Here is a 13,686-nt window from a genome sequence, read left to right on the forward strand (position 1 = left end):
AGTATTTCGGACCAACGCTTGTACTGTTATCTGCTATGTAAAACCAATAAAAAAAATTATAAAAAAAAAAAAATGAACCCCATGATGCGTGAGGGAGCAGCTCAACCCCTTCTGAAGTTAGAGAGATGGTTACTGACTAAGGCAACAGATAAATACGTAATCCTGGAACTGTATGATTTGATACAGAACGCAGGCCAGCAGCCTAGAATCCCAAGCCAGAAGAGATGGGGGACAGAACTGGGGAGACAATTGACACCCACGGAGTGGGAGAGGATCTACTATAAGGCCAGACACACGGCACGAAGTACGGCAGCCACTGATACTGCAGTGAAAATAGCCACAAAGTGGTACCTCACTCCGGCTCGGCTCCAAAGGAGTGATATTTCGCACTCACCTCTGTGTTGAAGGGGTTGTGGGGACCCAGGTGCGCTGACACATATCCTCTGGGAATGTCCAAAGTTGGCCACATACTGGGGGGGCATCCTAGATGACATTGACTGTCACATGACCACACAACTTCTGAGATTCCCGGCCTACATCATTCTGGGCCTACCAAACCCCTTGACATTTCCACTCAAATCACTGAAGCACGCCAGATTAGCCTCGCACTAGGCGCTGCACTCCAGAGCATCTTAACACACTAGGCTCCCCACAAGTTCCCCCTCAGCTGGGCTGGATGCATCGGCTATGGCAGATTCTGGAGATGGAACGGACTTCTCTTACTCTGCAGGCGCGGGACCACTCATATAGAGAACTGTGGCACCCTTTTCTGACTTTACTTGCTGGGGAATTCCGAGAGCTGACTTGCCTTAAATACCTACAGGTCTCACAGGAGGCGACAGTCCACAGAGCAACGAGGGATAGTGGGACATAATAGTATTGAACGCATTCTCCCAGGTTTGTGGGTCACTGAGGCACCTTGGGGAGAGGGAGGGTAGGTGAGGGGTTGGGGGGGATATTGGCCATGGGCTGTTTTACTCCGTTGTTTCTTTACCTGTTGGAGGGTGGGTTTCTGCCCTTGTTTATATCGGCTGTTGAAACTCAATAAAGGAATTTTCCCGTGAAGAGGCCACATCTGTGTAGTCATTCAGGTAGGAGCCCACTTTGTCTATCACAGGGTTTGCTTCCAGAAATGGTGGACCTGTAAGGAGCAGAGGTCTAGGATTTGGTCAACGAACCCTGGTCCTGCAGTTTTCCAATGTTATGGTTCAATGGGTTGCCATAGGGCCCTTACAGAACCTTGGTGCAGACGTTCCCCGTTGCAACCTTATGTGCCTTGATGTCTTAATAATAGGCAGCAGCCCGAACCAGATGTCAAATATCAAAGGTTCAAATGCTGAAAAACACTAAGGAAGGCCAGTAGTATGATGGGATCCCCACCTCTGATGACTAACCTGAAGCTCTAGGGCATAGTAATTTTGTGTTTTGCAAACAAACCGCAAATGCAAAATCAGCACTGTTGTGAACTAGCCTACACATTTTGCAAAAGCTCCCCAAAATCCTCATAAAGTTACAAAAACCTTGATATGATACTTATTCTCAATAACCTTCTACAACATAGGGTTTATGGGCTCCATCTAGTGGCCCAAAGTGTGTGGTGCATGTAACGTCTTTCTTTATAGCCATATTGTTTTCCTTTAGCCACTTTCTAATCAGTAATCCATGTTCTTAAATCTTGCCTATTAGTATGAAACAGCTGTTGCGATACGTCTTGTCTTAGCTTACATTGGATTTAGAACCCGCCCACTGCTTACCATCAGTTAGCTTCTATGTCACTCCCATTTGCTTGCCTCTAATATTCCTCAGCACGTGTGGGTCTTTCCTTCTTCTTTTTGTGTTATGAACACATCACCTCTGTTTATAGAGTGGTCACTTTGTCTTTAAACTATTTTAGGTTTAGGTTTTTATGTTTTCCAGCGCCTATAGTGTGCTTTTCTGCCTCTCTCCGTGCTGCTCTCTTACCTGTGTTTCTCCACCACCGCACTCTTTGATGCGCACCCCTCGCTGTTTTCTAACCAGTGTGCAATTATGCCCTCACAACTCCAAATGCTCTCTTTCTCTCTCTCACGCCCGTTTGCTTTTCTCGCATGTACTTTGTGCTCCACGTTGCTCTTTCTCTCGCCTGTTTGCTCCTTTGCACGCTCCATGTTGCCTCCCGCCATTGGTGCCATCGATATTTTTTCCATACTGCTCTGTTGCTTCAGTCACCACCTCCAGATGTTGCTTCTGCGCCCCTCCTCCCCACCTGTATTATTTCCCCCACCCACTTAAAAAAATGCTTTCACGTTTCATTATTTTTCTTTTTATTTGCCAGGCTGAATGGGCCACATCATTTTGTAGGTGTGCACAATGTGTGTTCCCCAAGTCTTCCCAATGTGGGGGACGGGCCTTTTTTATAAAGTGAACTCATGCTGCACAGCATCGGGATGCTGTACTTAATTTTTAAAAGCTATTGGCAACGTCAAAAGGGCCCAAAGAAGAGACCTTTTGCCTCTGCCAATGGTTGTTACTTTGTATGTTTCACCCACAGGCAGTTTTAGCTACCTGTTTCCGAAAGATCTCTTAAGGACCACGCCAAAAACATACAGTGGGCTTAGAACCTGACCATTTCTTGCTTTTGGTTGGCTTTATTGTCACTCTTTTTAATAGCTTCTCATTCAATGGTTTGCCTCCCTCTTCTTATGTATGTCGCTCTGCCAAGACCTAAATCAGGCCCTCTGTTTGGTCAGTTTCTTATCCCAGCCGAGAAATCTGTTGGCAGCCCTCCACACCAGGAAGACAATCCTAGTAATTTCTGGGACAGAAAGGGGGACTGACCTGCCATAAGGGTAATGCATCACCCTGTCGAGGCCAAGACAGGCCAGTTCAGTTGGTAAGCCAGGTCAGTCCAGCCCCTGGTCATCAAATCACTGATAACCAAAGGCTGGGATGCCCAGTAGCATAGCTGGACATCCACTGCACCCATACCCCCATCGTAGACAGAGACACAACATTTAGTGAATGTGATATGCAGGGGCTTACCCTTCCAGATAAAGGAACTAAACTGCGCTGCAATTTCAGTGAACCAAGCATTTGGAATGTGAAGCCAGACGTTCTGTGGGATATATAGGAAGTGCGAGAGAAGCGTCTTCTTTATAAGTGTGATCTGGCTGAGAGTGTTAAAGGGAAGGGGAGGTCCAAGCTGTGAGCCTGGTCTTGGTTAATTTTGTATTGTTGTATCTAATTTTTATGGTAAAAGAAAATTATAATTAAATAACTTTAAACTATAAAAACTGAAAATGTATTCCCATTTCCAAATTTATGGGGTAGTGGAGGGGGTCCCAAGACTTTAAGGCAAATCAAACTGTAGTGGGATAGTAACAATGAGATCAGTCTTGGTGCATGAAGAGGAAGTTACACGTCATCCATGAAGTGAGGTTGGTGGAATTATTTGGGTTACTGCATAGCTGGAAATGAATTTAAGCATCATCAGAGTATATTTGACAGTTTGCTTGATACTACTCAAGAAGCTCTACCAGATGGCAAACGTAGATGCGTACAGGCATGAGTGGGATGAGTCCTGTGGACTCTACAAAATACTGAGTATCTGGAGAATTGTGCTGCTCCAAAACTAAACCCAATTTTTGACTATGGTTGGAGAGAAAGCACTAAACCCATGATATAGTAATGCTCCCGGTTTTTGGGCTACCTGACAAAAGTACGTAGGCAACAATATCCTACGCAACAGGCAGGTTAGGATATATTATAACAGTTTTCTCCATTGAATTGAGGAACTCCTCCCTTGTGTTTCCTGTGGCTCTTTCAGTATCCACTGTAGATCTAGAACTAGACTACTGGTCATGGAGGAGATATTCGGGATCTGATACTCTTGAAACTGTCTCACTGCATCTTTTTCTAGGATCTTGCAGAGAAAAAGAGAGGTTAGAGATAGGTCTGTGGTTAGCAAGTATCTTTGGGTTTCTGTTTATTTTTTTTCCAAAAGTATGATGATTGTAGCATTTGGCAGAGGGCCATGAACTATTCCTGATTGAAAAGAATGAGTCATTGAACCCTTTCTTTAACAATGTAGTTTCTGTTTGCATCATTTTTTTGATGTCATCACCTTTTAATGGTGCCTAATGTTGCTTGATGATGTCAGGTTTATTTTTAGGTATAATAGTCATTCTTCTCACCATATACAGTCCAATGTACGAAACTCCCTGTGCCACAGCTGAATATAGTTTAAACCAATTGTTAACTAGAAAACTTGAATCAAGAATATTGAATGCTTGTTGGTCAAGGATATCCCAGCAGTAGTACACACAGATATTTTCATTTTTATACTCTTTTCTTTCTTGTAACATTTGGAACCTGTATTCATGATTGCTAAGTAGATGTAAAATGTCGGATCCAACCGTGGTGCACATCAGGTGCACCCTGTTTGCCAGAAGAAAGTGCAACGTCTTATTGGAGCCACTTACCCACTTGTACTATTATTTTACCTGTAGGCGGTACGTGTGTCCAAAGATTGGCCACTGATTGGAGGAAAAAGCAAATGAAAGCCGATAACCCCAATGGAGCTATCAGAACTGAAGGGACGAAAATATTGAAGATGAGACACCCAACCACACAATTACCTTGAGGAGGAAGGGGTCTAATGCAAGTGACATTTAAAGCTGGTTAAATCCCGTTAAAAAATCACACATAAATGCTGGTACAAAATACAGACTGAATGAGTGAAGAATGTGATTTTAAAAAACTACTGGAGCATTTTCAAGACACTAACCAAAGGCCACAGGCTTCTTATATAATGAAGCAAACAGGAAATGTGGATGGATGAATAAGAAGTGACAGAACAGGAACTGAAACAGCCATCAAAGATTGGGAAAAGAGATCTAAAAGATCATTGGAAATGGCCATCTTGGATTAGGTCTTTCACAGAAACTATACCACCTGGGTGCAAATGGTCGAGGCCATGCTGGTCTTTATGTTGTGCCTAAAATGTCCTGACAAAAGGTAACAAAACTCTATTCATTACGTTTATCATGAGTCCTTTAGACCAAAATAGAAACACAAGTAGTGACGACAAAAGTGTCACCTTATGCTAAGGTTCTGCAGCATCCGGACTGAAAAGTGTCTACGTCTGTCAGCGGGCACAACCATAAGTCTGTTTCCCAAATCAAGACAACTAATTTTACTTAACATTTGTTACTAGTATTTCTGCCACCTGTTTACAAGGCGATTTGTGTATTTTAATCCTTGCAATTTCCTCTAAATTTTCCCTCTATGGAATAAAAAAAATCATTTCATGTCACATGCAGTGCCCTCCTCTCATGATCTGTTGCTACAAAGCTTAATACAAGTGACATAGTTAGGTACCTGAAAGGAACAAAAGTACAGTTTTATAGCATTTCTTCATTAAAGGCAGGCTGGATATGGTCATCAATTCGTTAGATGTCTCGCTGCACATCATTAACTAAGATAGTACAACTTTGGCACAATAGCACTTCTGCACTATATAACTCCTCTATGACATTATGGCACTCAAAGCAGCTCTAACTGGGTAAAGTTACATTATAGGAAACATAGGAATTACCTGAAGAAGTCATAACGGTACTTCAATTCTTTTGCCTGCTCCACATCTAATTTATTGGCAAAAAAGTCTTCTTTATCTACAGCCAGCAGTTCTGTGTCCTCCATGCAGACAACTGTGGCATTTCTACGTGAACCCTTCATCAGAGCAACTTCCTAAACGATGGAGAGGGGAAAGCAGGAAATTAAATAGCAGTTTCATTCATAGATCGCCATCTATTATCTTAAGTATTTGCACACTGTTCTTATTTACCTCAGATTTATGCCGACCAGTGAGAAGGATGTGCCTAGTGGAATTTTCTCCAACTTGAACCAGGTTTAACAAATTAAATATCCCTCTTTATGTCATAGGGCAGGATTTAGAGTTCTGTGGTAATGAAACATCCTCTGTTTCTGCATTAACTGGTAAATTCTGGAAATAATCCACTGATAGCATTTCTTTAATCATCCTGTACAGACGGTGGAGAAAGGTCCCTGGTAGAATCTCCGCTGGATTCCGACAGTTTATTCCTGGAGTTCCTGGAGGAGTTACTAAAAAAAGGTTGACATGGTTGATAATGTGTCTCTTTCCTTTCTGCCCATGATTTTGCTTTTTTGTAAGTAAAACACTCACAGCTCCACTCCTAATCCCTCTGACACTGGAAGACAACGAGAGAGTGGCGGGCCTGTGGGGAGATTGATACATCACAAACCAGTCCCAGAACCGTGACAAGGAATACACAAACTCTGTCTACAGGATGATATAAAAATGAGGCTGGAACCACCAGTCATTGATCTAGGACTTCTCACTGACCAGTACAAGGTGACACCCCACAGTGGAGGCATCGTCTGAGATCCAGAGCTTCTGTCTCTGACAGCTAGGTTCGTAGTCAGGTGAAGAGGGAACTAACTGCTGGAGGAGATGAGAGTCTGTCTTGGATGAGGAGTCCGCCTGCCATGTTTCTGACACAGGAGTGCAGGGGGTGTCTCTGCAGAATGAGTTTGCCCGAAGGCGAACCCAGTAGCAGCTACCTGACTGAAGAGCTGCCCAGAGATAAGACCAACCACGAAATCACAGGCTGCATCTACATAGTGGAGCACCTGGTGTAGATTGGCCCCGAGAGATCAGAAGTGAGAGCCTGTGTCCCAGCCCATACTGTGCATGTCCCTGACTGCCCTGTTTATAAAAAGCATGCCGGGGACTGAGGGCTCTCATCTCATTTCGGTGGGGAGGGGTTCGCTTGGGCTTGTGTGTGTCAGTTCTAAGAGTGTGACTTTTCCTGATCACAACCGGAAGAGCTCTCAGGAGAAGACAAGAAGACTGGGGTTGGCGAGCACTGGTGTGGTGTGTCTGAAAGAGGGAGTCTGCTTACACAACCACCGATGAGGTAAACGGCCCGGTACTTCCCTTAATTTCTGACATTGAAGTGGGTTACAATTAGAAAAAGGCACAGTTTAGTAAGGGAAAACTGAAAGATGGACCTTGCATAGGCGAAAGCCAAATTAATCGATCTCTGTTATATATTGCCTGCCTAATTTTCCTGCAATGATTCAGAAATTCCTGTATCCCTAACAGAGCATTTGTATGGTATTGTGGTGGGTGTAGATTACAGACCTTCTTCTTAAATGCCTTCTTCATATGTGGACACAGCACTGGCTGAACAATCGTTTTATTAAGCTTTATTTTGTGATTTACTGAGTTTGGAGTCTTTAACCCCTACACCATTGTCCCTGAATAAATCTTGTAAAACTCGCATCACTATCCTGAAAGTCAACTGCTGAAGGGAACCTTGGTGCTCACTTTACAAAGTCATCATAGGTCAGCCCTGGGACACCAGAGGCATATGGACTCAATCACCTTAATTGAGACCAAATAACGGCTGCATGCACCTTGGCCCATAAACAGGCTCTCATGCCAAGCTATAACAAACATATTGCATACCTCAACTTTAACCTTATACTACCATTAAGTCTTATCAGTTATGTATGCTTGCTTACATGTTCAGTTTACACACTGAGACTTTCCCTTTAAAATAAGAACATGTTTTCTCCTCTCTTCGGGAGAGACACAATGCTCTTTCTTTTACATCTTTCACCAGGATACAGGTTTCTTACATACAACCAGTTATTCTTATCCTCTCCTCACCGCACTAGTCATCATGCCATCCTAAAGCTCCTGCATGGCCGTCCTAAAAGTGATCTCTAGCAACACTAAAGGTCTTAACCATTCGGTGAAACACAAAAAGATTGTTGATTACTGTTGGACCTGGCTTTTTGACAGGGTCATCGCCAAACTTTGTGCCTCCTTCTTCCTATTTTTTCTGACCTGTTGTTGTTGGCTTTTGACCTCTGAGCACTTTACCACTGCTAACCAGTGCTAAAGTGCATATGCTCTCTGTGTAAATTGTACTATTGATTGGTTTATCCATGATTGGCTATTTAATTTACTTATAAGTCCCTAGTAGAGTGCACTATATGTGCCTAGGGCCTGTAGATTAAATGCTACTAGTGGGCCTGCAGCACTGGTTGTGCCACCCACTTCAGTAGCCCCTTAACCTTGTCTCAGGCCTGCCATTGCAAGGCCTGTGTGTGCAGTTTCACTGCCACTTCGACTTGGCATTTAAAAGTACTTGCCAAGCCTAGAACTCCCCTTTTTCTACATATAAGTCACCCCTAATGTGTGCCCTAGGTAACCCCTAGAGCAGGGTGCTGTGTGAGTAAAAGGCAGGACATGTACCTGTGTAGTTATATGTCCTGGTAGTGTAAAACTCCTAAATTCGTTTTTACACTACTGTGAGGCCTGCTCCCTTCGTAGGCTAACATTGGGGCTGCTCTCATACATTGTTGAAGTGGCAGCTGCTGATCTGAAAGGAGCAGGAAGGTCATATTTAGTATGGCCAGAATGGTAATGCAAAATCCTGCTGACTGGTGAAGTCGGATTTATTATTACTATTCTAGAAATGCCACTTTCAGAAAGTGAACATTTCTTTGCACTTAAATCTTTCTGTGCCTTTCAATCCACGTCTGGCTAGGTTTAGTTGACAGCTCCTTGTGCATTCACTCAGACACACCACAAACACAGGGTACTCAGCCTCACTTGCATACATCTGCATTTTGAATGGGTCTTCCTGGGCTGGGTGGGTGGAGGGCCTGCCCTCACACAAAGGACTGCCACACCCCCTACTGGGACCCTAGCAGACATGATTGAACTGAAAGGGGACCTGGTGCATTTCTTAGCCCCTCTTTGAAGTCACCCCCACTTCAAAGGCACAATTTAGTATAAAACCGGGCCTCTGCCCCACCTCATCAGACACTTGCTGGAGAAGAAACCTGAACCAGAAACTACATCCTGCCAAGAAGAACTGCCTGGCTGCTCAAAGGACTCACCTGTCTGCTTTCTACAAAGGACTGCTGCCTTGCTGTTGGCCTGCTGCCTTGCTGAACTCTTGTCTGGCTGTAAAAGTGCTCTCCAAGGGCTTGGATAGAGCTTGCCTCCTGTTCCCTGAAGTCTCAGGACCAAAAAGACTTCTCTTTTTCATTTGGACTCTTCGTGCGCCGAAACTTTCGATGCACAGCTTGCCCCGCGGTGAGAAAAACGCCGCACACTGACGCTGATCGACGCGACGCCTTCGGGGCGACCGGAACTTCGTCGCACGACTTCGCAAGGACAACGCCGCCCGACTTCCAGAGGGGAAATCGACGCGACGCCTGCCGTGAGATCGAAACTTCGACGCACAGCCTCGCGGAATGACGCGCAGCCGGAAAACAAGCCGAAGAATCCACGCACAGACCCCGGGACATCTGGTAATCCCGCGACCCACAGAAAGAGACTGTCCGCGCGCCGGAAAACTACGCACGACTTCCCCACGTGAAAAATAACAACGCAATTCCGTGTGTGCAGAGGAGAAATCGACGCACACACCATTTTTCCACATATCTCTTCTTCTGCGGCCATTGCGAAGATTTTCCACTCCAAACCAGGTACTTTGTGCTTGAAAGAGACTTTGTATGCTTTTTAAAGACTTAAGACACTTTGGGGGTCATTCTTACTTTGGCGGGCGGCGGAGGCCGCCCGCCAAAGTAACCCCGTCAGAACACCGCACCGCGGTCGAAAGACCGCTGCGGTGATTCTGAGATTTGCCCTGGGCTATCGGGCGGCCGCCAAAAGGCCGCCCGCCAGCCCAGGGCAAATCAACCTTCCCACGAGGACGCCGGCTCAGAATTGAGCCGGCGTAGTGGGAAGGTGCGACGGGTGCAGTGGCACCCGTCGCGTATTTCAGTGTCTGCATAGCAGACACTGAAATACTTTGCGGGGCCCTCTTATGGGGGCCCCTGCAGTGCCCATGCCATTGGCATGGGCACTGCAGGGGCCCCCAGGGGCCCCGCAGCACCCCCTACCGCCATCCTGTTCATGGCGGGTTTCCCGCCATGAACAGGATGGCGGTAGGGGGTGTCTGAATCCCCATGGCGGCGGAGCGCGCTCCGCCGCCATGGAGGATTCAGAAGGGCAGCGGTAAATCGGCGGGTGACCGCCGGTTTACCCTTTCTGACCGCGGCTGAACCGCCGCGGTCAGAATGCCCTTCGGAGCACCGCCAGCATGTCGGCGGTGCTCCCGTGGCCGGTGACCCTGGCGGTCACCGGCCGCCAGGGTCAGAATCAGGCCCTTTATATCACTTTTTAGTGATATCTTTACAAATTCATATTGCATCTTTGATCGTTTTGACCTGCAAATACCCAGATAAATATTATATATTTTTCTAAACACTGTGTGGTGTATTTTTGTGGTGCTATATTATGGTATTGTATGATTTGCTGCACAAATACTTTACACATTGCCTTCTAAGTTACGCCTGACTGCTCGTGCCAAGCTACCAGAGGGTGGGCACGGGATAATTTTGAATTGTGTGTGACTTACCCTGACTAGAGTGAGGGTTCTTGCTTGGACAGAGGGTACCCTGGCTGCCAACCAAAAACCCCATTTCTAACATTGGTGATCAGCGGTGAGGATAGGACTTGTGTTTGTGCAGTGACATACAGTAGCTAAGTATTTCACTACCTACCCACAGTTGAAGGTCAACTTGATTTTTCATCTTTTTGCTTTTGGTTCTCTGATGTCCTCCTGGATATATTATTGATATTTTGGACTTTGGATTTTGGTTTTTGCCTGTGATACCTTATCAGATTGAGAATGGATATCTACCGTGTGTCATTCTTTGTGCGTACTGAATCCCTCACTAAGGCTGACCTAAGGAGGCTTTGCAGAAAATGGGGCCTTCCTATATCAAGGAGATCTACTAAGATGGAACTGCTAGATACCTACATAACCTGGGGGGAAGAAAGATGGGCAGAGGAAGAAGCAGCAAAAAACCAAATGGCTAAGTCCTCCTCAGATGAGGAGGAGGACTGCTCAGATGAGGAGGAAGACTACTCAGATGAGGAAAGAGAACCAATGAAAGATGAATATCTCCTAGCTCGAGAGCGGTATCTGGAGCAGCTAGATGACTTTATTGAAAGGGCTGAGGCAGCAAGAGCCTTAGCCCTGGAGGAAGAAAGGATTGCAGCTCAAGAGCTGAGCTGTGAAGAGCTGAAACTGGAAGCCGGAAGGACTGAGTCCAGTTCAGATGGTAGCAGCAAAAATCTTGCATCCAGTACTGCTGAAGAAGGGCACAAGCCCAGAGATGTGGTGCCCAACTTGAAGAAGGGAGTTGACACACCCCAGGCGGTTTAAGAGTATGAGGTAGTTCCCGTTATGCACAGGGTCCCTGAGAAGGATTCGGGAACTGGCACAGGGAGTCATATTCCTACTGGGGGGAGGGACACTTTACTGGCTCTAGCAGAGAGTGACAGAGAAAAGAGTTCCCCCCGGTGGACGTCCTGGATATAGAGTGTGGAGACATCCCAGAAGAGTATGTGTTGAGTGTCAGGGACAGTCAGATACTGTCTCACCAGTCTCAGGAGGGTGATGTAGAGTGCTTTTTCAAGGCTGAGTCACTGGATAGTTGGGTGAAGGGTACTGTGGTTAATACATGTGAAGGGCAGAGTGATGTAATTGCTGGAGAGCATATGTCTGGTCCTTATTTTCCAGAGCTACGCCAACACCAGGTGGAGTGTGAGTTCTCTGACCCCAGGGAGCTTACAATGGAGACAGACTTCTGGATGAATACCAGAGAGTCTGAAGAGGCATTTGGAGGTGCTCCTGAAGGGAGTGGTCTAGGTGTTTCCCAACCAAGTGAGGTGGGAGAGGATTGTAGTGTCCTAGGTCCTAGAGGGTTCCATGAGGGAATGCCAGGAGGGAAGCCTAGCCTGTACCATAGGGCCACCTGTTGAGGGAGGCCCCGCAGTGTCAGAAGAACTTGGGGGGGGGTGACTGTAGCCAGCATCCCAGCAGTTCTGGTGTCTGGCAGTACCACTCCTAGTGAGGGGGTGCAGAAGTCCAGACAGAGGGTTGAGAGGGGGTTGCGTACCCCAGTGGAGATCCTGGAGAGTCAGGGGTCAGCTGTGAAAGCAGAGCCCCCCAGGAATGACCCAGGTGAAACCGTTTCTGGTTTGGGGGAGATCCAGACCCTGCCGGATGGGCAGAGGTTGGGAGACCTGCGCCAACCAGACTCTTGTGTGGCCCTTGGGGATGGTGTGTCCCTTGTGGGGGGTGAGTGTGCTCCCCAGAAAGTCCTGGTGTGCCAGGCAATTGTCCAACCTCAGGGTGGTGACTCTCGGTTGGATAGCCAGGTTCAGAGGTTAAACTCTGACCTGGCGGGGAGTAGGTGTGCCTCCCAGAAAGTCCTGGTGTGCCAGGCAATTGTCCAACCTCAGGGTGGTGACTCTGGGTTGGATAGCCAGGTTCAGAGGTTAAACTCTGACCTGGTGGGAGGTAGGTTTGCCTCCCAGGAAGTCCTGGTGTGCCAGGCAATTGTCCAACATCAGGGTGTTGACTCTGGGTTGGATGGCCAGGTTCAGAGGTTAAACTCTGACCTGGTGGGGGGTAGGTGTGCCCCCCAGAAAGTCCTGGGATGTCAGGCAATTGTTCAACCTCAGGGTGGTGACTCTGGGTTGGATGGTCAGGTGCAGAGGTTAAACTCTGACCTGGTGGGGGGTAGGTGTGCCCCCCAGAAAGTCCTGGTTTGCCAGGCATTGATCCAGTCTGAGGGTACAGACCCGGGGCTGGGAGTCCAGGTTCAGGGTGTCCTTCCCGGACTTGGAGGGAGGGGCTACTGATAACAGTGCCCCTACCATGTTGTCTTCTGAGGAGGCCACTCCCAGTTGGAGGGTGCTAGACCCCAGAAGGGAGGGCAGGGGGAGGGAAGCCTCACCCCGGGCCCTAGTCCAACCTGAAGGTACAGACCCCAGGTTGGAGGGCCAGTTGCAGGTTAACAGTCCTGCACTTGTGGAGGAATGGTGCAGGGCGGCTTCTATAAGCACCCTGACCATGTTGGACTCTGGGGGTACCGCTCCAGGAGGGAGGGTACGGAGCCCCAGAGGGGAGGACCAGGTTCAGGCTGTCATCCCTGACCTGGTGGAAGGGAGAGTGGTTAAAGGGTGCTTAGCACCTGTGGCTACCGTCCCCCACTCTCCACAGCCACAGTGGTGGGAGAGCTTTGAGAGGCCTGGGGCCTGGCTCTCATCCCTGACAGCTGTCAATAACCACTGTGGCTTGCTGTCCAGGTGGACAGAGTTATCCCTGGGGAGGGGACAAGAGTCACACCCCGAGGGTGGAGTGGGCAACACCACTGTGTTGGTCCTGGTGGTACTATCCTGCTCCTGGGATACATCTGTGGGCAACATAAGGTTAGGTGCTGCACAGATGGTATGCGCAGGTAAGGAGAAAGGTTCCCCATGGGTTGGCTTAGTGGGCCCTGAGAGTGTGGACAGAGGGACCCAATTGGAGTCAGGAAGGCGAAGAACTGGAGCATGCCCCTGCTGTTGTGGGCCTGGGTCCTTGTTCTGTCACCTCAAACAGGGAAGTACATCAGGATAGTGATTGTTCTCCCCTGGCTTTAGGCTGGTAGGGGGTCATGTTGGACCTGGCTTTTTGACAGGGTCATCCCCAAACTTTTTGCCTCCTTCCTCCTATTTTTTCTGACCTGTTGTTGTTGGCTTTTGACCTCTGGGGACTTTACCACTGCTAACCAGTGCTAAAG

The 13,686-nt window shown here is 47.5% G+C and overlaps 1 protein-coding gene and 1 long non-coding RNA gene across 2 annotated transcripts in view; both read right to left on the bottom strand.

The window, feature by feature from the left end:
• LOC138283477 (uncharacterized) overlaps positions 1–2,141 on the bottom strand; it is a 111,355-nt gene extending 109,214 nt beyond the window's left edge. The window contains exon 1 of the long non-coding RNA XR_011201262.1: positions 1,963–2,141. This is a non-coding gene — a long non-coding RNA (uncharacterized lncRNA). The remainder of the gene's footprint in view (positions 1–1,962) is intronic.
• Positions 2,142–5,571: 3,430 nt separating this feature from the next.
• LOC138283639 (cyclic nucleotide-binding domain-containing protein 2-like) overlaps positions 5,572–13,686 on the bottom strand; it is a 54,169-nt gene continuing 46,054 nt past the window's right edge. The window contains exon 4 of the mRNA XM_069221577.1: positions 5,572–5,727. Coding sequence (XP_069077678.1) covers positions 5,572–5,727 — 156 coding nt within the window. The remainder of the gene's footprint in view (positions 5,728–13,686) is intronic.

The sequence above is a fragment of the Pleurodeles waltl genome, chromosome 3_1 (genome assembly GCF_031143425.1).
Source record: "Pleurodeles waltl isolate 20211129_DDA chromosome 3_1, aPleWal1.hap1.20221129, whole genome shotgun sequence".
In the NCBI taxonomy this organism is placed as follows: Eukaryota; Metazoa; Chordata; class Amphibia; order Caudata; family Salamandridae; genus Pleurodeles; species Pleurodeles waltl.